The sequence below is a fragment of the Manis javanica genome, chromosome 2 (assembly GCF_040802235.1).
Source record: "Manis javanica isolate MJ-LG chromosome 2, MJ_LKY, whole genome shotgun sequence".
Taxonomy (NCBI): domain Eukaryota; kingdom Metazoa; phylum Chordata; class Mammalia; order Pholidota; family Manidae; genus Manis; species Manis javanica.
Window position 1 is genome coordinate 182843141 of NC_133157.1, and position 24479 is coordinate 182867619.

At 38.3% G+C, this 24479-nt stretch overlaps 1 protein-coding gene across 3 annotated transcripts in view; it reads left to right on the top strand.

Annotated features, from left to right (window-relative positions):
• Positions 1 to 24479, top strand: part of POP1 (POP1 homolog, ribonuclease P/MRP subunit) — a 127608-nt gene that overhangs the window by 58718 nt on the left and 44411 nt on the right. For 2 of the 3 annotated variants that reach the window (XM_073229861.1, XM_073229859.1), the window contains exons 3-14: positions 5121 to 5264; positions 6921 to 7088; positions 8137 to 8312; positions 9512 to 9760; positions 11031 to 11118; positions 11545 to 11732; positions 12411 to 12667; positions 12791 to 12884; positions 14454 to 14565; positions 15100 to 15219; positions 21026 to 21141; positions 23228 to 23419. In XM_073229861.1, coding sequence (XP_073085962.1) covers positions 5121 to 5264; positions 6921 to 7088; positions 8137 to 8312; positions 9512 to 9760; positions 11031 to 11118; positions 11545 to 11732; positions 12411 to 12667; positions 12791 to 12884; positions 14454 to 14565; positions 15100 to 15219; positions 21026 to 21141; positions 23228 to 23419 — 1904 coding nt within the window. Of the gene's footprint in view, positions 1 to 31; positions 133 to 5120; positions 5265 to 6920; positions 7089 to 8136; positions 8313 to 9511; positions 9761 to 11030; positions 11119 to 11544; positions 11733 to 12410; positions 12668 to 12790; positions 12885 to 14453; positions 14566 to 15099; positions 15220 to 21025; positions 21142 to 23227; positions 23420 to 24479 lie in introns of those variants that run through there. The other variant, XM_036995827.2, reaches the window with a different exon arrangement.

Here is a 24479-nt window from a genome sequence, read left to right on the forward strand (position 1 = left end):
GAGGCCGCGGCCCCATTGGCGCATGCGCCTTCCAGCTCTCTCGCAGCGCCCGTCGCCTCGCAGGGGTCTGTCACAGAGCCTTGTCATTCTGATCCAGGGAACCCTGGGTTCCTCCCCCAGAGCGCCTGGCAGGTAGGTCGGTAGGGACTGGTGTCCTCCAGGGTCCACAAGTCTGTGGGGGAGTGTGTGTGGTGGCCCCCTCCCGGTGCCCGCGTGCTGGTCCGGCTCCCCGTCACGTCCTCTGTCTCTCAGACCTCACTGACCTCTTCCTTGCTCTCTGCGCCCGGGGCCCTCTCCAGACCCTGCACCTCCTCCGGGCCCTGTGCTCGAGCCCCCTACGCCTATTATTTCTCCTCTTTGCCCTGCGGGGCGGAGGCGGCCCTGGGACTGCGCTTTGCACCACCTCTCGTGACACCGTAAAGGAATCAGATGAGTCATTCAGGTGACCACCCTGAGATCTGAGCCTTGCCCACCTTCCCGCTTCTCTCTTGTTCTCTTTCTTAAGTGCTCTTCCAGCTTAACAAGGTCTCTATGAGTTCCCCTTTGATCTGAACGGAGCCTAATGGCTGGGATCTAATTTCAGAAAGGAAGATAAGATCCTGGTCCGACAAGGGTCCCAGGGCTGGTCTCTAGGTGAATATTCAGTCATGCTGTGTCAGAAGGGTTGGTACTTAGCTGTATATTTCTTATTCTGTTAATAAATACGTTACAGGCACGCTTCACTCCTTCATTTACTCGTGCACGTTTACATTTAGCAAATATGTGAACCCCTGCTTTGAGCAGGGCACTCTGCTAGGTGTGGAGATGCAACAGTGAAAAAGATAGGTAAGATCACTGTCCTATCCTGCTTCTAAAACGTGATATAAGAAATTCCTCTTTATTTTCCCTCATTTTGTACCACATACTGCTTTCCTAAGGTTTGGCTTTCCTGTTTCCTGCTGAAGAACCTTCAGAACCTTTTCACTGGTTTAGGCTTTAGCTTGGAATAAAAGACCTCTCAGTGCCTCTTTCCCCTTGCCTACTCAGTTTTGTCCTCTTCTGCTCTCTCTTCCTATTCTCGTCCAGAATTGTCATTCCTGAATTTACACAGTAGATTCCTGAATACTCTTTCTTCCCCATCCAAATTCCAACTAACTGAAATCCTATTTTTCCCTTGACTTTTCCTGCCAATTCACACTTTTTCTTTCCCTTTTCCAGTTTCCTATTGTGTTATAGTGGAAAACTTAGTCTTCATTATATGTGGTTTTAGTCTCTAATTGTTTTGTGTTTTAAAAATAGTGAATAGAACCAGACTGCCTGGTTTGAATCCCAACATAATCACAAGGTTAGTGGCCTTGGGCTGCTCATGTTCCTTCTCTGTGCTTCAGTCTCTTCATTTATACAATGAGGATAGCACTAGTACCTCTCTCATAGAATTGTGAGAATTAAATTAGTAGGGCAGGTAGAATAGTACCTGGCACACAGTTCTCAGTAATCATTAGCTGCCGAGGACTACCAAATTCTTTAAGGAACCCTTTTACTACTTTGGTATGTATACACACAGCCTGAAACTTATTATGCACATAGTAGGTACCCAAATGCTTGTTAAATTTTATTAAACATGATGATTAGAAGATGCTTTTTATTTATAAAATAATTCACCAAATGATTATTTAAATAAGGAGCTCTCAGAGCATTACAAATCATTTAACTGTATAAAATATTTCCCTTTGATACACTACTGGTGGCAATGTAAGCTAGTTCAACCATTGTGGAAAGCAATATGGAGGTTCCTCAAAAAACTAAAAATAGAAATATCATTTGACCTGGGAATCCCACTCCTTGGAATTTACCCAAAGAATACAGTTTCTCAGATTCAAAAAGACATATGCACCCCTATGTTTATCGCAGCACTTTTTACAGTAGCCAAGATATGGAAGCAACCTAAGTGTCCATCAGTAGGTGAATGGATAAAGAAGAGGTGGTCCATGTACATAATGGAATATTATTCAGCCATAAGAAAGAAACAAATCCTACCATTTGCAGCAACATGGATTATGCTCAGTGAAATAAGCCAGGTGGAGAAAGACAAGTGCCAAATGATTTCACTCATATGTGGAGTATAACAATGAAGCCAAACCTAAGGAACAAAACGCAGCAGACTCAGAGACTCCAAGAATAAACTAGTGGTTACCAAAGGGGAGGGGTATGGGAGGGCGTGTGAGGAGGGAGGGAGAAGGGGGACTGAGGGGTATTATGTTTAGTACATATGGTGTGGGGGATCACGGGGAAAACAGTGCAGCACAGAGAAGGCACATAGTGACTCTGTGGCATCTTGCTTCACTGATGGACAGTGACTGCATTGGGGTATGGGTGGGGACTTGATAATATGGATAAATGTAGTAACCACATTGTTTTTTCATGTGAAACCTTTATAAGAGTATATCAATCATGCCTTAATAAAAAATTAAAAAGAAAATATTTCCCTTTGAAATGATACTTGTATTAGGACAGATTTCATTTCAAGTTTGAATCCCCAACTTTTTAGATCTGGAAGGAATCTGAGATCATCTGATTAATTAATTACCAGGTTTTCAAACTGGAGTTGGCTATACCAAGGGGTGCTTCTGGTCAACCAGGGATACTAAGTTCTATGAGAAAACATGACATGTCCAATTTATTTGGAGATTTGAAGGAAAACACTTTTATAAGGCCTAGCACATATTTAGTGCTCATTCAAATTTTGACTGAATGAATATGAAAACCAACACAAACTATGAATACTAGAAATAGTTGTAAAATTCACTTGAATGTCAAGAGTTAAGATTCTTTCTGGCAGCTATTTTAGACTAAATCCTTAGGTGTCATAAGCATGTGTTCTATATTTATTCTTTTCTGCTGTTTGAATTGTTTGAGGACCACTGCTAGATCAATCTGCTACTTTTTTAGTTTGGAACCTACGCTCAGGTGGGGCTTCCAAAGGTTATCCCAGTCTTGAGTCCCAGCCCTCCTGGCCCACTATAGTCCTGAGCAGAGCCAGAGTTCCCAGGTAGTGTTCTGTCTTGCTGGGTAAGTTCTGATTCAAGCAGGTAATAGGAGGTGGACCACATTGTTTAGTAAAATAGCTTTGAGCAGTTCTTAATGCAGACTGATCTGATCCATGTTCTTCACTATCCAACTGGTTCTGCAGAACTCCATTTACTTCTCCGTATTTTTTAATGTGAAAAATGTTTTGGGTATAGGTATGGTTGTCTTTCACTTAGGTGAAAGCAGAATGGAGTGAGAAAATGAAATGACATAAATCTCTGTTGTTTCATTACTTAAGAGTAATACCTGCATTAACTAAGCTATTCATTTATGCACAGCCCCATGCTGTATGTTATGTACATTATCTTACTTAATTCTCACAGCAACCTTGCGATTATTCCCATTTATGGAGGAGGAGAGAGACTCCAAGAAGGAAAGTAATTTTCCTAAGCTTATACCACTAAAAAGTGTTAAGGAAGAGTAGTTGGATCTAGGTCTTTCTAACTCTTAAACACTACACCACATGGGTTACTCTTAACTTTGTGTTAAGTCTTGCTTTGGATAGGAGGTAAGTGAACGAATGGTAGTTAACTTGGTGGCATTAAGGGGGAGTGGTGTAAATCCTGATGGGCAGCTTGGAAGTTTGTTTTTGGTTGGCATAATGATTGTTGTAACACCACTGGCATTTATTGGGCAGGGACCGGGGATGTTAGGCATTCTGTAGCTGCAAAAATCCCAGAGTAGCCTAGTACTTAGCTGTTCTACATAAAAGCACAAAGTATTGCTTGCATGGTTTTAAAGTACACTGAATTTTCCAGGAGTGCAATAAATTAAGTCAAAATTGTACTTTTTTTTTTTTGGTAGTTTACAAGGAGTGTTTACTCATTTGGAAAATTATGTCACAGTAGTATTGCTACCTTGCCTTGAGGCATTAGTGTAAAACACCTATATCACCTTGTCTTTGTAGCTGTTGCATTCGTGGTAATTCTGTGTATAGGTACAGATAAAGACTAGTATTAAACTCTTGAAATGCTTTGAGAACAGCTTGGTTCTGCTACTTTGAGCTTCCTTACCTCTTAATGTCCCCTCCTTCATGCAGGATATACCTGATTTCCCTACAGTCAGCAAGGAAAGAGTTAATGATATCGCATGGAAGCTTTCTCCAGCTTTATGGATTGTGCTAATGCCTGTGTGTTGTGATTATCTCCTTGTTCAAAATATCTATTCCATAATGTCATCTAGTACAGTTGTGGTGAAATATTTACATATGGGAAATATATTGTTACTTTATTAAAATTAATTTTTAGTTCTCCTTTACCTTACAGTTAGGTCACATATTACAGGGCATGTATTGGTAAAAGTGATGTGTCTAGTAGGTTAGGTTATTAATGAATTTCACTTCAAAACAGAAAACAGACATTTCAAACTATTCAGGAAAAAAAAAGGCAGATGTTGAGTTTGAAAGTTGAACTCTCCTGAGTAAATCCATTAGGCTCTACCAGGTTTTTATCCTTCATCCTTCTTACTTCACATTGAAATCTTTTTGCTGTTACAAATTAAAGGCACAGCTGGTCTCATCTCAACAGGAAAAATGAAAACATCAGTGATTTATATTCTGTTTCTGTAGAGGTTATTTTGGAGTAGTGTGTTCTGTATTTCATTGCTTCAGGTGGCCTCTTCTTTCACTTTAAATTTAGATTAAATGATTTAGCTGATTTATTTTTTTCTCATGGCATAAGGATCTTATACCTCATTTTCATTCTTTAAACAGACTTTCTGCAGTGTCAGCATTGGAATGTGATTTAATTATTTGATGGTGCAAGCTAGAATGTGCTAATATGGACGCTTCCAACAGTAGAATAACTTTTTCTATTAAATCATGTTTTTTTGGTGTCAGTATCATTCATAGCTCCCCTAGACACCCCTGGTTAGGAATCCCTGCTGACGATCAATATCATGATAATACTTTGATATCAACCTACCTTTTATAAATGAAAATTCATTATATTGAAGAATCAAATTTTGAGTCACATGAGTATTTATTTATTGCATTAATTTTTATTTTTGAATGGAAGTTCCCTTTCCTTGTACTGAATTTATTACTTTCTTTCCAGAAATGTCTAATGCAAAAGAAAGAAAACATGCTAAGAAAATGAGAAACCAACCCACCAATGTGACTTTATCCTCTGGCTTTGTGGCTGATAGAGGCATAAAGCACCATAATGAAGGGAGAAAACCTTTCCAAGCTCAAAAGCAAGGTAAGTACTTTCTGTACTCCCATTTGGATCAAATTGTTTTTGTCATTTCTTTTTGGGAGTCATTAATTAAATAGTGGATAACCTGAATTAAAAACTAATACAGTTGACCTTAATATTCACACATTTTGTATTTGTAAATTCACCTAGTTGCTCAAGTTTATTTGTAACCCCAAAATTAATACTCATGGCACTTGGTGGTCATTCATGAACACGTGAAGAATGGGGAAAAAATAGTTGCCTCATGTGGTTGTTCTTAGCCGAGGCTCCCAGCTGCCTTCTGGTTTCAGCTTTCGTGTGGAGATGACCAGAGGGTGGAGACTTAGTAGGTGGTACAGCACAGCGCAAAAAGCCCCCGCTCTGACTGGGGATTCCAGTTGTGGGCCAGCTGCACAGTGCAGGCAGATCGCTGAACACTCTGAACCTCATTTTCTCTTGGTAAAGTAAAGGAAACAGAATCTACCAGGATGAGTTGCTTTTACAATTTCAGATTATAATCTGAGTGAGGTGTGACTATATATATATATATATATATATATATATATATATATATATATATATATATGACTTACGTATATGTATTTCATATATGTGAAACGTGTATATATGTGTATGAATTCAGTCGTTCACTATTTGCTAATTCAGTGTTTACTGTAACTTACTGAATACAAACACAGGGAATATCGAGAATTGGCTGTATGTATTTAGAGCTGATTTGTTCTATCTCTATCTTAACAGCTATTACTATTTACATTTCTGTATTTCATGAAGGAAATACAGTGCATTTATCTTATCTGCATTTTACTGGGTTGCTGATTTTAGAACCTTATAAAGTGGTATGATGGAGATAATTGGGCAGAATAGGAAAATGTCAATTTGGAAAGACAGCATTCAGGTGACCAAGAACTTTTTGGGAACACTGTAAAGAATAGTGTGCATTAGGTCTGATTAAGTAAGTTTTAGATTCATATTCATAAGGTCTAGATTCAGACCCACCAATTGATACCTACCATACCATGTGATAAGCCTTAACACATATTATCTTATTAAAACCTCACAACGACAAACTTCATTAACATGTTTCATGACTATAGGGGCTTAATAATTAACACTATAGTGGCAATAAGCTGGAACACCATAAAATTCTCTACCGATCTCACCCTACAGTCATAGTCAGGGATTTGGTATTGTCTTAGAATGGTCTGAATGCCCAGACATTTGTATAGAGACTTTGCTTTTATTTCTTTCTTCAGTTGAGCATACATTCCCAGCTTAAGTTTGCCAGAGACATGATAAAAGACTGAATGTATAAAATCCTGTGGATTATAGTACTTAAGGGAGCTTATATTTAAAAATCTTGTTGCACTATTTATGTGGAGAAAAGTTCAGTCAATTATACCCAGATATCTTTTATGTATCATACTGACATGATTACTAGCATGCTGCCTACTTGCTCTATCACTCTGGGCAAGTTAATTCACCTGCCTGCCCGAGATCCCTCCTCTTTCAAGGGGCGATGGTAATAGTCATATTAGGGGTGGGTGTAGGATTGAAAATATGATCAGTGTTACCACCCAACAAATGTTGTTCTCCACTGTAATCCTTAACCCTGATAAGAGTGACACTTTTCATTTTGTTTTCTTTTTGAAAATATACTAGAGCGTCTTTCTGGAACTTCACGACAATGGCAAAGCAAATTGACCCACCATTCACCACCTGAACCCAATGTGAATGAGCAGTCTTCCTCCAAAGTAATGTTTAAAAAAAGGGGGGGATGGAAAGCAGGTGCCGAAGGCACTTCTCAGGAGATTCCCAAATATTTAACTGGTAGGTATTTGTACAGAAGTGAACTGTGATTATACCATGATCTCTTTGTTTCTAACTCAGCCAGATTTGTAACGCTCTGAGCCCTGCCTCCTGTCTCTCTCCTCCCTCCTTCCACTCTGGGCCCTTCTCCTCTCGAGCCTGAACATTGGCAAGAGATTGCTTGGGCCTGACTGCTATCTCTTCAGTTTCTCTCCCCTTCTTTCACCTGTCTTCTTATAACTTCTTATTTGTGAACTGTTCCTCTTTGTCTTAAAATCTTTGCCCTCCCTGTTCCCCTTTTTAAAATATAAAATGTCATTTTCGCTCCTCAGCATGGTATTCTCCAAAGATGAAACCAAATATAACACATTCTGAGGGCAAACAACACCTTTAACTACCTGTCTCCAGGCGCTTGTCAGGCCTCATCTCCCGCCACTCCCTTCACCCCCAATCACAGAACCCTGTATTCCAGTACTCACCTTAGGTGTGCTTTTTGGTCTCTATGCCTTCTTGAAACAATTTACTTAAATTTCCTTAGCACTTTTTTTACTCTTCTCCCAGAATGGTCTGTTTTTCAATAGAGAAAATTAATAGTAGTTATGGTCACATATTTGGAAAAAGAAAATATTAAGGAAAAAAAATCCTTGGATTTTTTTTAAAAAGCTTTGTTAAAATTTTGCCTTTTCTTTGTTTTCACATGTGATTATTGAATTTAAAAATGGTTGCAATTATATTGCATGTATATGTATTGCATGTAGCCCTCTGTTTTAAAAAATTCTTTGTAAACTTGTTTTTAGACTTTTTTCTGATTAGAAAAGTAACACTGAATCCTTGTAGAAAAATTGGAAAAGTAAAAGTTTTGGAATAGTTTGGAATTCTAAAAAAATTGGAATAGTTTCACAGTCTTATAACACAGAATAACCATTGTGAGTATTGATCTAATAGGGGGTTGGTGTTGTAGGTGAATTTGTTAACTCTTATACCTTAAATCTGTCTTCCTTTTGATATCTGCTGGAAGAAATATTAATTTAAGACTTGCTTTTAATGATGGTGCTGTTTCCTTTGACAGCTTCCACTTTTGCTCAAGCCCGAGCTGCTGAAATCAGTGCTATGTTGAAAGCGGTGACCCAGAAGTCTTCTAACTCACTGGTTTTCCAGACTCTGCCACGGCACATGAGGCGAAGAGCCATGAGCCACAATGTCAAACGCCTTCCTAGGCGGTTACAGGAGATGGCCCAGAAAGAGGTAGGAGTTTCATTTAGTGTAAGATGTTTAAGTAAGTAGTTCCTAAAAGAAATTGGGAAGTATTAACCTAATAGAATTTATTAAATGAAAACCAAAACATAGGGACGATCCTTTTGCATGTTTTTTATATTTATCATTGTCACTACCCCCAGCCCCTGCCGACTAGCAGGCAATTGGCTATTATAGCTTTTAAATACAGCATTTGGAGCCCCTTTCTTTAACAGTGGTATGTAGTTGATGTTCCCCTGCAGATTTGAAGTAACCTTCTGACCTTATCTGATAAGCAGTGTGAGCTCTGCATCTTGTGGGTTTGCCAGCTTAAGTTTGGAAGTTTAAAAAAAAAAAGGCAACATCAATGCCTAGTATTTGTCTTTTGACATTTTCAATGTTGAAACTCTGAACTTGGATTTAATTTTTGCTCAAGCCTACAGTTTTGGGCTTTACCACAATTCTTGGCTTGGACATTCTAAGATAATCTAAGCTACCCATGTCTTTACTAATTGATTCAAAATTTCTTTATTGAGTGCCTTATGTGTCCCTTTATTATACAGGTGGTGGGGCTAGAGTTCATCAAGATAAAGTCCTTATCCTTAAGGTGCCCCAAACTAATGGAAAAGAGTTTTTTCCATAAAACGTGTTGGGCTAAGGAAGAGAGTAAGACGGTAAACTGAAGAGGAATTTTGTACTTTCCAGATTTAATGTGAAGTCTATTTCCCAGTAATAGCATTTAGCATTTGTCTGTTAGTATCTAACTAATATGAAATGTGTAGGCTTTCCTCACTTTTATACTTTTGGGCCTAAGTTTTGTGTTTTAGTTACAATCTTAAAGGTTAAAAAACAGTATAAACAACAAAAAGCTAGCATTTGATTTATTCTATTTTGCTCTATAATATTAATAGCTGTACTAAGTTTGTGTTACTGTGTTGAACATTTTATAAATATAGTAATCTTCAAGTCCAGGAAGCTTGCCCAGCTAGTCAGTGGTAGAACTGTGCTCCTTAGGTTTGCTTATCTCTAAAATCTTCATTATTTTTATTGCTTCCCTTCTCTATTTTCATTGAGAAATCACCAAGTTAAGCAAATTATTGGTTTTTATAAGGTACACTCCACTTAATCTGAGGTTAATTGTTTGAATTCCTAACATTTAACTTTGTTTTGAGATGGTTGCAAACTAAGATCTGCCTCTCTTGAAACTACAGGCAGAGAAAGCAGTACATCAGAAAAAAGAACATTCAAAAAATAAATGCCACAAAGCTCGAAGATGTCACATAAACCGGATGCTAGAATTTAACCGTAGACAAAAGAAGAACATCTGGTTAGAAACTCACATCTGGCATGCCAAACGATTTCACATGGTCAAGAAGTGGGGCTACTGCCTTGGGGAGAGGCCGACAGTCAAGAGCCACAGAGCCTGCTACCGAGCCATGACAAACCATTGCCTCCTCCAGGTGTGCTTTTCTGACTGGTCTTCTGTTTATTCTTGTTTAAACCCTTCCTGATATAGACATTTAGAATAGTTCGTGGTATGCCGCAGCCCTACCTTTGAGATGATTCATTTTAAAAATGACTGCTGAGCATGAGATACTTTGTTAGATGCTGGAAATGAAGCTGCCTAAAGGTACTGGGGAAGACTGATATTTAATCAAATAATTACCCAAATATACGATCGGAAGGGAATAGTATACAGTACTATGACCATTCAGAACAGAGGAACAGGAACGCTTTCTCACAGAAGTGATGCTTGAGCTGAGCTGTAAGAGATGAGAAAATGGAAGAGTTGGGAAGGCTAACCTTAGGGTGAGATTAGTTATGGAGAAATAAGTAGGAACTAGATCATACAGGGTCTTGTTAGTATGTTCAAGATTCATTCAGCTTTGATTCATTTAGTAGGATCACCCATACTGTTTTCCATAGAGGCTACACTGTTTTACATTCCCATCAGCAGTGTGCATGGGTTCCAATTTCTCCACATTCTCACCAACACTTGTTATTTTCAGTTTCTTTGATAGTAACCATCCTAATGGATGAGAGCTTTTGATTTGAAGACTCAGCAGCAAAAATCACAGATTCTAGTAAAATTATTTTTACACTGAAGAAACTGGGATACAGATAGTAAAGTGACTTGCCCAGGGTCACACAGCTTGTTGGTGGTCTGTGTTGCACTGGGCAGCTAATTCCCCTGGCCCGTGCTTTTTCCACTGTACCCCACCATCTCTCAAACTTTAAGACAGACATAGGAGTTACTTCTTATTTGGGGCATGGGGCAGAATTTTTGCCAAGGTTATCAGATACTTTCTTTACATTTAATCAGCCTTAAGTACTAAAAATAACAAATATTTTTGGATATTTTATGCCAGGTCCAATTTTTATACATTTAATCCTTGCAGCAACACTACAAAGTAAGTAGTTATCATTATTTCCATTTTACAGATGGGGAAACTGAGGTACAAAGACATTAGGTGATTTATCCACGGTCATACAACCAGTGAGTAAATTTGAACCCAGGTAGTCTGACTCCAGAGTTCCAGGCTGTTAACCATTACTCTCTGTTGTCACCCAGTTGTACAAATTTGTGTGGGGTTCATCTGGCCTCTGACAGCTGAGAGTAGATTTGTTGTGTGTCTTGGACTTCTAGAAGTTTTTCTCATGTGGCTTTTGGCTTCTTGAAATAGTTCCCCTTGTAAATTCTTAAGTATCTGTGTCTCCCTCTTTGCACAGGATTTTTCCTACTACTGTTGTTTGGAGTTGAAAGGCAAAGAGGAAGAAATACTAAAGGCACTTTCTCCAATGTGTAGCATAGACACAGGTAAACTTGTTTCACAACCGAGTCCTGTTTCAGCCTTTGAATATCTATTCATTTAATGAGCAAGTGTTTGCTGTAAGCATTTTGGAATTTAAACATATATAAAAATGTGCGAGACAATTCATGTGAGTATGTTAATATAAGGAAAGGTGGGGTGGTTTTAAATCATTTCTAACTTTGTCAAGTGTAAAGTGAGACAAACATTCTGGTGGAGTAAATTTAGTCAGGAAGAAACTCTAAACTTATTAGAACATTTGTTCAATAAATGTTTCTTGAGAACTTATTGTGCTGAGCTTTGATCTAGGCAGTGATCAGAACCAAAACCCCATCCCATTTGGAAATGGACAGGAGATGACAGTAGGGCTCTCAGGAAATGGTACTGCAGTCTCTACACTTGAAATCATGGAAATCTGTTTTTGTTTATGTCAGGACTGACTTTCGCAGCAGTGCACTGCTTGTCTGGAAAGCGCCAAGGCAGTCTCGTTCTTTACCGGGCAAATAAGTATCCCAGAGAAATGCTGGGGCCTGTTACATTTATTTGGAAGGCTGAGAGGACCCCTGGCAACACTTCCAAGAGCAGGCAGCTGTGGATCTGGCTTCATCCAACTCTTAAATGGGTATAATCCTTGAGAGTATTTCCCCATCACTCTGTTACTGCATCCTTCACTACTGTTGGAAATCAATGCTAGGGAAATTCAAATAGTATTGATGTTTGGCTGAAAGCTAGGTATCTGAATATAGGGAGGCAAGTTATGTGAATATTAAATAAAGCAAACCTTGACCTCATTTTTCAGTAAGCCATGAGTAGAAGTAGATATGAAAACCAGTCTCATTATGCAAATGGCTTTAAGTGTGGCATTTGTTAGAATATGCTTCTACCATATTTGAATTGGTTCATTGATGTCTAGGTGTTTGTTAGAGCCTATTTGATAATGAGAAGCTGTTTGAGTAATTCTTATGATTTTTAATATTGCCTTTACTTAGCTTCTCAGTATATTCACTGTTCTCGACTGTAAATTTTCTCTTTAAACTTTTTTTAAAAATTTGTTCAGAGTAGTCATGTTGTTTTCATTAATCTTTAGCATTTAGGAGTTATTTTTTTTGTTCCAAGTGCCATCTAGTATGCTCAGAAGAGTCAAAAAAGCTCTTTGATGATGATCAATTTAGTTTAATTTGTGAAGGGGTAAAAATGTAAATTTTTAAAGAGAGAAAAAAACAAAAATTAAACCATCTTAAACTTTGTAATGTATTTAAATTTCAAAATGCTAAAGTAAAATGTTTAAATATATCCTTAGGATATTTTAGAGGAAATAAAAACAGTGTGCCAGTGTATGGAACCCATCAAATCAACTGTCTGCATCCCTGACCCCCTTCTGATACCATCCCAAGAAAAAAGCCAAACTGAACTGCCTGATGAGAAAATGGGCAAGAAAAGAAAATGGGAAGCTGATGGAGAAAATACTAAACCAATCAAAAAAGTTATAGGTGATGGAACTAGAGATTCACATCAACCATATAATTGGATCTCTGCAACCACAGGCATAATAGTCAGGTATTAGTTGAATTTGCTCTGAACCCACTGAATCTTTTCTGTGAAGAATTGGCTCTATTTTTACAAGGCACAGAAATTGTATATGATGGAAATTTCCATTTTGAGACCCTGTCTCTCTTTCAGTGATTTGACAATGGAGATGAACAGGTTCCGGCTGATAGGTCCACTTTCCCACTCCATCCTCACTGAGGCGCTCAAAGCTGCTTGTGTCCATACCGTAAGAGTAAATGTGACTGTCATGTTTTATTTAGTTATGTCCTTCTTATCCAATTTGTGAAGACTAACATATAATTTGTTACCGTTTTGGGCCTTGGCCTATGAATGTTTATTTCTCTCCTTATGCTTATTATCAAAGACTTTGTTATGTTTCACTTCTAAAGAATAGATATAAGTGAATGTGATAAGTAGGTTGACTTGTTTCTGCTTAAACAAGACTACCTTTGCAGTTTGTGATTTTTGTGAATGGGTCTTAAGTTCTGCTCCATAAGTGGGTAACAGAGAGACCCAAAAAATCCCTGAAAGTATAGGCCAGTTTTTTTGTTTGTACTTGTGTGATGCAGGGGCTAGTTTCAAGGGTCTGTGATCCCTAAAACGGTGAGGGCAGAGTGTCTAGTGCAGCCTTGATCAACACAACTTTCTGCGAGGATGATGTTCCTTTGTGCCGTCCAGGTGGTAGCTACTAGCCAGCCACATGTAGCTATTGAGCACTTGAAATATGGTTAGTGTGACTGAGGCACTGAATCTGTACCTTTTAACTTTAATTAGCTAAAAATAAATTTAGGTAGCTCTCCGTGGCTACACTTTAATTAGCTAAAAATAAATTTAGGTAGCTCTCCGTGGCTACAGCTACCACATTGGCAATGCAGGTCTAGAGAGTGGAAACTAGATTAGGAGTCAGATACACCAGGTTCAAAGTCAATTTGTTTTCCTGTATTAGTGCAATTAACTGTGCAGTTGCTTGTGCCTCTCATAGATTGACATGGTTAAATACGATGATAGATCTGAAAAGATTCCGAGCTTTTAGAATAAGAGAGAGATTTTAAAAAACAAAGTCTGCCTCTCTGTGTTGCTTCCACACCAGCCTGAATCTCAGTCGTCTCTAGCCTGAATACTGAAGCAGCTTCTTAACTTTCCTCTGTTGTTCCCGCCTTGCACTCCATTCTCCATGCAGGAAACAGTTATCTTGTAACAATTTATTTACATCATGTTGCTTCCTGATGAAAAGCTTTTTTTAAATAGCTCCTTATTGTATTTAAGATAAACTCCAAAGCCCTGTGTACTTTCCTGCCTCTCTGGTCTCCGCTTGCCTCCCTCTCTGCACTTCAGACCCGCTGGCCTTCTTTCAGGTTCTAGAATATGTCAGATCTCATTGCTTTTAGAGCCTTTGCATCTGCTTTTTTTTCCACCGTGAACATTCTGCCTCCACTCCTACTTGCTTGCTAAATCTTCCTTATCCTTTAGGTTTCCACATTTTTATCATTTTTCTCTCCTTTTCTGATCCCCCAAGGTGTGTGAGGCAGCTTAGGGAGGTAGTCTGCTAGAGAACTACAGGTGGTTTTCTTAGTATGTGAAATCTCAAGAGAAGTGTGATATTGTGTCCTTGCTTCTAATAACAAGAGTAGTAATTTACTGTGTTAAATATAGTGACAATTTCCTTGGCTCCCCCCGTAAAATGTTCATTCCCACATACCGAAAATGTCAGGGTGGGGGACGCTGTCACAGCCATAGCAGAATCATTATGTCTGACTAATTATTTGTCTGGTGAACAGGAGTTGTTATTTTTCAGGAGGGAGAGGACACAGATAAGACACCTCACCATTGGTGGATTGAAACCTGTAAAAATCCTGGGAGTGTTTCTCTTCATCACAGACAAGAAGCCATTTTTGAACTGTTGGGAGGTATACAGATGGAACACGGGGTTGTGCGCGGGAAGAAGGGAGAGGGGGAAGGGGGTTAAAGAGCACTTTGCAGTTGGGCTACCTATGTGTGGTATCACCTTGTAACTTAGACTACAGCCGAAAGCAAATGAGAGAGGAGCCTGAACCCATGAATAAAGGGAACATATTTGACTTTGTTTATGAAACAACAAACAAATGAGACTTTAGTATTACAAATAACTGGCTTTCTGATATTATAGATCAGTAGTGCACATACCAGGTACTAAACTAAAATCTGTTCTTAGCTTCACATGATTGCATTTGGGCATAAACCTACTGTGGTTACCATTGATAGAAACATGCATGTTTATATTGTAAACTTACCTGTTATGTTAATTTAATGTTTTTTGTAAAAAAAGGGGAACACATGTTTTTAAATAATTAGCCCAAGCAGAAAGCTCCATTAGGAAAATTTGAAAATACAAGAAAATGTGTATATATCATGAATGACTTTCTTTAATCCTGGGTGTTTTGTTTTGTTTTGTTTTGTTAAAGGAATAACGTCTCCAGCAGAAATTCCAGCAGGTACTATTCTGGGACTGACAGTTGGGGATCCTCGAATAAATTTGCCTCAAAAGAGGTCCAGAGTTTTGCCCAATCCAGAAAAATGGCAAGGTAAAGTTGTTGAAACACTCCTGGGTTTCCTTACTGTATTGAGCAGAGACTGTGACACCTCATCTGTAAAAATTAGGGCAGCCTTCAACTTTACATTTCCCTGTATGGCCCCAGAAGATGACTGGTTAGCCAGAGATGGTTAAGATTCCTCAAGGGAGGAACAACCTAAGACAGGCACAGTCACAGGGGGGCCATCAGGTGAGAAATTGGGGATCAACCAGGTGAGACTTAGAACATCACCCCCCCTGTTTTGAGAGAAATCTTCTGCATCCGTGGATGTTTTGTTGCCCTTATCTAGCTTGGATCAATACTTAGTCTATAAGCACAGACCTGATCATCTACATTTGCCCTCTTACAGCACTAAACTATGTTTTCTACCTTTATCTTGCATCTACCTACCACTTCAGCATTTTATTAAAAATAATAATAATAATAATAACAATAAAAATAAGGGAGAAATGTGGGATTCACATATAAATCAAGTATAAAAATCAAATGAATAATCATAATTGAACTGATTGTTCATAGTTCATGATGTGTGATCAAAACCGACAGTTTCTGTGATGACTGCCCTTGCACTGTTCACCATGTAAGAACTTATTCACTATGTAAGAACTTGTTCACCATCTAAGAACTTGTTCATTATGCTTCAGAAGATTGGAGACTGTTGAGAATTAGGCTTGGGTTGATTAATGATTGTGCATTGAGTCCTCTATACAGAATTTTATTGTTGTTAACAACCATATGATCAATAAATATGAGAGATGCCCTCTCAAAAAAAAAAAAAAAATTAGGGCAGCCTTTACCTGCTACCTTTCAAGGTGATTAGGATCAAAGGATGTGGAATTAGATGATGTATGTGGAAGTATGTTTTACCTGTGAAACATGTAGCCTGATCCTTATGATCATTTTTTCCCCTGAGTTCTTTATTATGTAGTAGAACATGTCTCTCTGCAAACTGGGTTCTCTGAAAATGCCTGGCATTTTAGAATTCTAATTGTGAGGAAGGGATCGGCACCCACAGCTGGTCTTGTGCTCATTGGAAGCCTCTGTCTTACCATACAGATGATCCAGGTTCGAATCCTGGCAAGGCCATCCCAAGTGCTGAAGGGTAAGATGTGTTGGCTTAGACTTAGTAGAGTGGCCTATGGGAGTTATTTGTCCTCCTTGTCGTTAGGAAGGAGGGTAGGGGCTAGCTAAAATTTTAGTCTAATCTGGGATTTACAACAATTGTGGTAATATCTCATTGTATTTATGAGTTATTTAAACATGATTAATTTGAAGAATCATTAAAAGTAGCTTTTGAATTTTTGGAGGAAAAATAAAGGTGTATGTAGTAACAACTTCAGAATTGTTTTTTTACCTCCACAAGTGGTTAGATCACTTATTAAGGGGGCAATGAATTACTCTGTCAGAACTTCACATGAAAGATAGACTGGATGAGAGAGGAGTTTGAAGGTATATAGGCAAGTTAATTATGGAGCCTGAAACTTTAATCAGTGAGTTGTTGCCTCTTTTCTTTTTATAATGGCAGTATGGTTTGATGCAGCCATAAAAGTTGCAGTGTCTGCTACACCATTCAGTGCTGACTATCTTAATTGTCCTAAAGCTATAGTTGAACTCTGCTTCTCTGGAGGCCTCAGATCCTTTTTTGGAATGAAGCCATTGTGTATTTAAGTCCTCTCTAAAGCTTTTATCTTAACATGAATCAGTTTAAGGAAAATTAAAGTCTATTTTGAAGAACTTGATTTAATTTCTATAAAAGCTTACCTCCTTGTTAGTTACTGTGGTATTACATTTAAACCTGTTCTGAGTAATTTCTTTGAAGAAGTATTGGCATGTGAATTACATAAAGAAGTAACTTTTCAAGGAGTTAGTATTATATCAGCATTACTAACAAAGTTAACATACAATCATGGTGACAATGACAATTCAGAACTAAAGTTCATAATGGACTTGATTAGCTGGATTAGTTAATAGATGGTTAATCTTTGAAAGAATCTCTGTCATGATGATCTAAAACTTAATTTTCTGAAGTACTATATCTGAAGGCATTCTCTACCTGTTTTGACCTTGACAAAGCAGAACGTCCCTGGTGTTACTTAAACCGTAAAGAAAGGTTTGACTGATTTGGATAACAAAAGCTTCATCTTTTTATGTGTACTGGGAATTGGCTCTGAAAAGAGAAGGTATATGACTGTGATACTATGATACAATAAGGAATATATATGCTGATATTTGTCCAAATGTACCTTTCTTGGCTCTTGGCTCCTAAAACCCTCATAATTTCCTAAGTGGTAAGAGCCTTAAAGATGAAAGAAGCATCTTTTGCTGTTCATAACAGGCCCCTCTGAACCACACCTTAGTTTATATTAATGAGGCGATTCTTGGAAAGTCTCTAAGTAGGGTGGGCTGAGTGCCAGGGAACCAACCATGTGGTCAGAGGGTGGAACTTTCAGCCCTCCACCTTCCCCCCAACTTCTGGGAAAGGGAGAGAAGCTGGAGGACAAGTCTAATTGTGGATGGCCAGTGATTTACTCAATCACCCATACTTTGTTGTAGCCTCCATAAAAGCCTTCAACAATGGATTCCAGAGAGTCTTGCTCAGTGCATGGAAGCACTGGGAGGGTGGAGTGCCCAGAGAGGGCAGGGAAGTTCCAGATCCCTTTCCCCACACCTTTTCCTGTGCATCTCTTCCATCTGGTTATTAAAAAAAAAAACACAACACAGTAATGTAGAGAGTAAACTATTTTCCTGAGTACTGAGAGCCATTCTAGCAAAGTATCAACCTGGAGGAGGGGGTTGTATGTGAAACCAATGTACAGCCAGCTGGTCAGAATAAGGGAGTCTGAGACTTTGATTTGACATCTAAAGTGTGAGCAGCCTTGCAGGACTGAATCCTTACGTGTGGGATCTGATGCTGTCTTCAGGTAGATAGTGTCAGAATTGAGTTAAATTGTAGGACACCCAGCTGGGGTCAAAGAATTGCTCACTCTGGGGAAAACAGTTACACATTTGAGTGTTGGAAGTATTGACAGCAACACGGCACAGAGAAAGAAACTTTTTTTTTTTTCAAGGGAGAACCTGAAAGGATGATGCATGTTTTCAGGGGCTTTGGAAAAGTTTGCTTGATCTTTGGTCCTTGAATTTGAATTAAACATTAATAATGTGTTTTTGCAAATCTTTTCAACTTCATTAATAGCATTTCACTATGTAAGTAATTGGTTTACTGGGTGAGATTTTGAAATATAATTTCTGTTGCACTGTTACTTTTGTATTTGTTCTCCTTAGTGTCTGCTGATTTGACAGGATACTCTAACTAGTCTTTGTCTTCCAGAGATGAATTTGCTTTAGAAAATACTGCACTTACATTGTGCTCATGGGCTCGTTTTAATCTTTCTCTTTTCATACCTTGGTAGTGTGTACCCAAAACACAGAAAAAGTCTTGTTGCCTTTAGAATGAGAGGTGAGAAATTATCTCTTAACTTTTCACAGCTTTTGCAAGTACTTTGAGGGCACTGGTCTGCAGCCAACTTTCAGAAATGTCCAGTTACCAGTCATTTAGCCACGGCTGCTCTCTTTCTGCTCTTGGGAGAGAAAAAGCCTCGAAACTTCATCTGGGCTGCTTTAACTTAAAATAGAGTGAATTTGGACACTGTAACTGACTTATTTGATCACCAAATGAGAAAGCCTTTTATTCATTTCCTTTGCTTCTCCAAGGAAAACTTAAAGTTTTAGTTTAAAAGCTGGTCCTCTTCAAATACATTCAAGAAAGGAGAAGACAAGCTATTTCCTTCAACCTTTAAGCCACAATTCTGGAATTATTTCGTCAGTTAGAAGGCTTTTGTGTGGGTATGAAAGAATCTGCTTTATATGAGTCCTGGAGGAAAGACTAGAATTATATTCAGAATTGATAGTCATGCTGGGCACACTGAAGTGCATGCTGACTCAACTGGTAATATTCTTTTTCTCTCACTACTGACAAATATTGACCTAAAAGGGCCTTCTCCTTTGCCTTCAGACATACTGTGCTTTGTTTTAAATAGATTCACATTTAAGAACAGTTTTAGGTTCACAGCAAAATTGAATGGAAAGTACAGAAAGCTCCCATGTACCCCTGCCCCCAAGTATTCTCAGTCTCCTCCGCTGTCAACAGCCTGCACTAGAGTGGTACATTTATCACCATCCAAGAGCCTACCTTGACACGTCATTATCACCCAAAGACCACAGTTTACATTAGGGTTCACTCTTTATGTTGCACATTCTATGGGTTTTGACAAATTTATAACAACATGTATCCACCATTATAGTATCATAATTCAAAAGTAAGAATACTTTTCATACCCTGAAAAGATGCTACTCATCTCTCTCTGAATTTGCCTTTTCTGCATTGTCACACAGTTGAAGTCATATAGTCTGTAGATTCTTCAGATTAGCTTCTTTCATTTAGTAATACACATTTATGTTTTCTTATGTCTTTTCATAGCTTGAAAACTCTATTTTTTTAGGTCCTTCATAGTATTCCATTGTCTGGATGTACCATTTACTTTCTTTCATCTATTTATTTCTTATTATTTTTTAGAATATTTGAAGATGAGGTCCACTTTCCTGTAGCTCTGCATCCTAAGTGTCAGCCATCTCTTTTGTCTGCAGCCAAGTCTGAGTACAGTCCCAATTCTGTCACTCAGATCTCTGGCAGCACTCCACAAGAAAGTATTCTGAGTAGGCAGAGGCTGTTTGAACTGGAGCTTGTTTGCTTCTAGACAGGCTATGTGAACTTCGGAAGCACACAGCACTGTTACGTGAGGGGCTGGTGGTTATTTTCTCCCTGAGGAAGAGCAATGTACTGGAAGCAGTTGCTACTTTCAGTAGTTTTATCTCAGATCTTTTTATCAATTTAATATTCTCTGTCTTTGTTCTCCCTTGAAATCTGTCACATTTTGACCCAGTCGCTTCCAACTTAAATTTTTTTTCCGGTCATCAGATCCATGCAGGTATGTGCTTTTGAGTGACCTTTCTCTGTTGGCACTTTGACAACCTTAGCCAAAACTCAGAAATTAGTCTGACTTTTTAAAAAGTTTAATTCTTTAGTCCAACAAAATAAGATTTGGAAGATTTTTTCCCCCTAGTGTTTACATGACTGTATGTAGGTAGTCTTTTCTATCAATTTATGTTTATAACTGATAAAGTTCCTCTTTTCCCACCAGAGTCCTTTTTGTCATGGTGTGGCTTATTTAAAGGGATGAAACAATATATTTCATGGAGAATATGCTCATTTTAAAGGAATACAAAAATATGTTTTACAGAAAGGAGTAAATATTGAAGCCAATAAAAGAAGAGTTCTTAGAGACTTGAAATAATAGGGCTTGAAATAAAAGGATGATATCTGCTGGCTCACCACCACTGGACCAGGAATTGTATAAACAACTCTGAAGCTGATAGTGAAAACATGGCTGGTGCTATCATTGCATGTTACCAAGAAATTTTTGCCTGTGTGATGATTCCTGGAATTTAATTATCTTAATTGTGGAATTAGGCAGTTATTTAGAGGCAATTTAATGTGGTGTTTACATCTTCTACACTAAAAACAAATGTCAAGAAATGAGTTGAGGATCCTTTGCTATTTCACAGATTAGGTAACCAACTATAAGAATAACTTATTTCTAACCAAGTAAGTTTTTCTAGAGAAGTTAAGTAAGTGCCTATGAAGTATTTCCTTGTAACAGAAGATCAACTAGCAACATTTTGAGTTTGACTTCATTGATCTAAAGTATGTGGTTTGAAGGCTATTTCTTTTCCCTCTTAGATACTGAGAAAGTTAGACAGCTGCTTCTGGAGGGCGTGCCTGCGGAGTGTACACATAGCTTTATTTGGAACCGGGCTATCTGTAAGAGTGTCACAGAGAATAAAATCTCAGATCAGGTAACTAATGATGTGAGGATTATTGGTAAAGTCATGAAGAACCATGGAAATTCATCCCTGTAGAGACCACAAAAGTTATTTCACATAATTGATAGGATATCACAGACTTCTTTTTATTTTCAAACAATTTACTGTTCTCTTACTTACAATACATACTATGATTTTCTGTTCCTAGAGAAGAATAATCTCTAGAAAAAGTTAATACAAAGACTTTTTCTTGAAGTGATAATCATGATTTAAATACATGCTTTTCTTTTATTGTTTTTTTCCCCCTTAAATGTTCTTTGTCTTTAATTTCACAATGATCCAGCTCCTTCCAGGGCCAGGTATTGTATTAGATGATGGGGTGGATGACTAGGATATGGCCAAAAAAGTACAGGGTACTTTTAGTGGTCTCAAAACAGGGTACAGAGCCTAGACTAGGGAAACTGGGGAAAGCTTCCTAGATGGAGGAGCTGGTATTTGAGCTGACTGGTTAGAATTAAGCAGACTTCTTGGGGCCACCAGCCAGGAGCCAAGGCTGCAGTGGAGGAAGGATTGCTGAAAGTGAGAACAGCCTGTTTCAGAGGCTAGGCCAAAGCCAGGGTTATGTGCTCAGGAGCCTCCAAGTGGATCAGCAGCTTGGAGTCAAGGGCAGGGCAGGAGATGAAACTGAAGAGATGAAAAGGGGACAGAACATAAATGACCTTGAAGCATTTTAAGGATCTGGACTGAAGATGTTGGGTGACATTTGTTTTAAGCAGAGCCGTGACGTGAGCAGACACACGCTCTGAGAGCGGGGTGGAGGTTAGATGGGGATGGGGATGGGGCAGAAGAGCTGGAAAGATGACTTGCGGTTGGATAGCCTTAAAAGAGACCCCGGAAATAGTCCATTATTCAGGTTGTGACGGGGGCCTGAGCTGTGGCAGTGTGCCTGGAATGGGGGAGGAGGGCTAGGTTGAAAACATATTCCTGGAATACAAAACTGACAAGACTGAGTGGTTGATTGGAAGACGGTAAGTGAGAAAGGAGGAAATTTGAAGATTAGCTCCTAATGGTCTAGTTTGGGCTTAGGGGCACAGCTAAAAGAGAGTCAGAACCAGGCCTGACTTCTCACTGCTGTATTCTGAGATTCTAGAAAAGTATTTGGCATGTAACAGGTGCTCAGCAAATATTTGAGTGAATGAGTCAATCAGTGAACTGTAAATATTTGAGTGAATGAATAACAAACTGTGAGAGTTGTTGCATCATTCAGCCCCATGGGGAATGAGGGGGAGAGTGAGTACAGGGGATTGTGAGCTCAGTCTCAGGTAAACTGAGTTTGAGGGGCCTTAGGACATCCCAGGAGCAGATGTCCCAGCCATAGGCTTCCAACCCAGGGAGAAAAGTCAGGGCTAAAGAGATGGATACTTTGGAATTACCAGCATGTGGATGGCAGTGGAAACTTGACCAAAGGTAATAGGAGACCCAGGACTTGGTCATGGGTGCAGGAGCACCACGAGGCCGTAGTTGGACTTCGTGGCCTGGAAACAGCATCTCACAGTTTTCTCAGTTGAGTGTGAGGCCTGCCTTCTACTCATTTACCCCTCTACAGCTAGCAAGGAAATCTGAAAGGATGTTATTGTGCACCTCCTATGGTCCACTTAACAAATAATTTATAGTATCTTCTATTTTCAATCCTTAAGACTGGTAAGAAATTTTCTCAAGAGCCAGAATATTTTCCCACTTGGCCTTCCTTGAGTTCTTAATTGTTTGTACCTTTTTTACTTCATGACAATACATCTTAACCAAAATAAATGTAGGGGCATACATTAAAATGTAAGAGATTAACAGAATGAATGTATATTATTTGATAACTGAATCATCTAGGATATTCTAGCCCAATTCAAGATAATTTGGTGTTTTCTACCAAAGCATCTGTATTGAGGAAAATCATCGTAGGAAGAATACCATGTTCTTAAAAATGGCTCACGTATATTTATTGAGAACACTGTTTTCCTTGCTTTTTAAAATGTCATTTAATTTTCTAAAGCTGCTTATAATGAGTCCCAGTAGAATTTCCCAGAAGACTAGGTTATTTGTCTTGAATTATTTTCTTCCACTTTAGGATTTAAACTGGAAGAGAAGTGAATTGCTGGTGCCTGGGTCACAACTTGTTTTAGGTCCCCATGAGTCCAAGATACCTATACTTTTGATTCAACAGCCAGGAAAAGTGACTGGTGATGACCGACAAGGCTGGGGAAGTGGCTGGGATGTCCTGCTTCCAAAGGGCTGGGGCATGGCTTTCTGGATTCCATTTGTAAGTTACTTTTTGATTCTAAGAGTTGCAACACCTAAAATACATTCCTAATAAATACCAAGTGCTAAAAATGTTCTAGACTTTGTGTAACTTAGAAATTGAATGCTGTTTTTCTGCTCTCAGAGCTGTAATCCTGATACATGATATTTCATAAACTCCCTGTAGCCAGGTTTTCATTAATGAGCTGTGTTGACATATTATGAAATTTTGAGGTTTTAAAAGTGGCCTGATTTTTGAATAGTTATAACAACAACATGTTGGTTTTTTATTAACTTGAAGAAATTTGTTAGTTTCAATGCGATTTTTATAATTTTCTAGTTTTTAGAAATCTAGAATACATATTTTGCTTTTTAAGTGCTGATCATATATTCTTATTAACTGCAGTTAAAATTTCTATTAAAATCTATTACGTGTGTGTGTAGGGGAGGTTGATTAGTTTAAATATTGCTTTGAGCTAGAGAGTATAAAGGACATGTGAAACTATTAGATTCATGCAGGTTTTCATTGTGGCAAATATGCCTAGGGCAAGGGACATTCAGGTCATCATTTAGGAGTGGGAATATTTTTTAAATAATTCTAAGTTTTAAATTATGAAATGTTTCAAGCATATGGAATGTGTAGATACTGATACAATGAATGCCTGTGTACTCTTCATCCATTATTCCCTTAAGAAATAAACTCAACAGATTTATTGGAAGCACTCCATGTATCCCTCTCTAATTCCATTTCCCTTCCTCCTTCTAAAAGAATCACTATTTTTGTTTTTGGTGTTTACCAACCATGCATATTATTATAGCTTTATAAAGTATGCTTATATCTCCAAATAAAATAACTATTTGACTTTTTTAAACTTTCTATAGCTCAGTGTATATGTGCTTTTGCAACTTACTGTGTTCACTGACCATTGAGATTTTCCCACATTGATTGATAAAACTCTAATTCATTCATTTTTACTATTGTATAAACTCATTGTAGGATTATCACACAATGTGTTTATCCATTCTCTTTTTGATGGGCATATAGGTTGTTTCCCATTTTCCCCATGCAAGCAGTTAAGGAG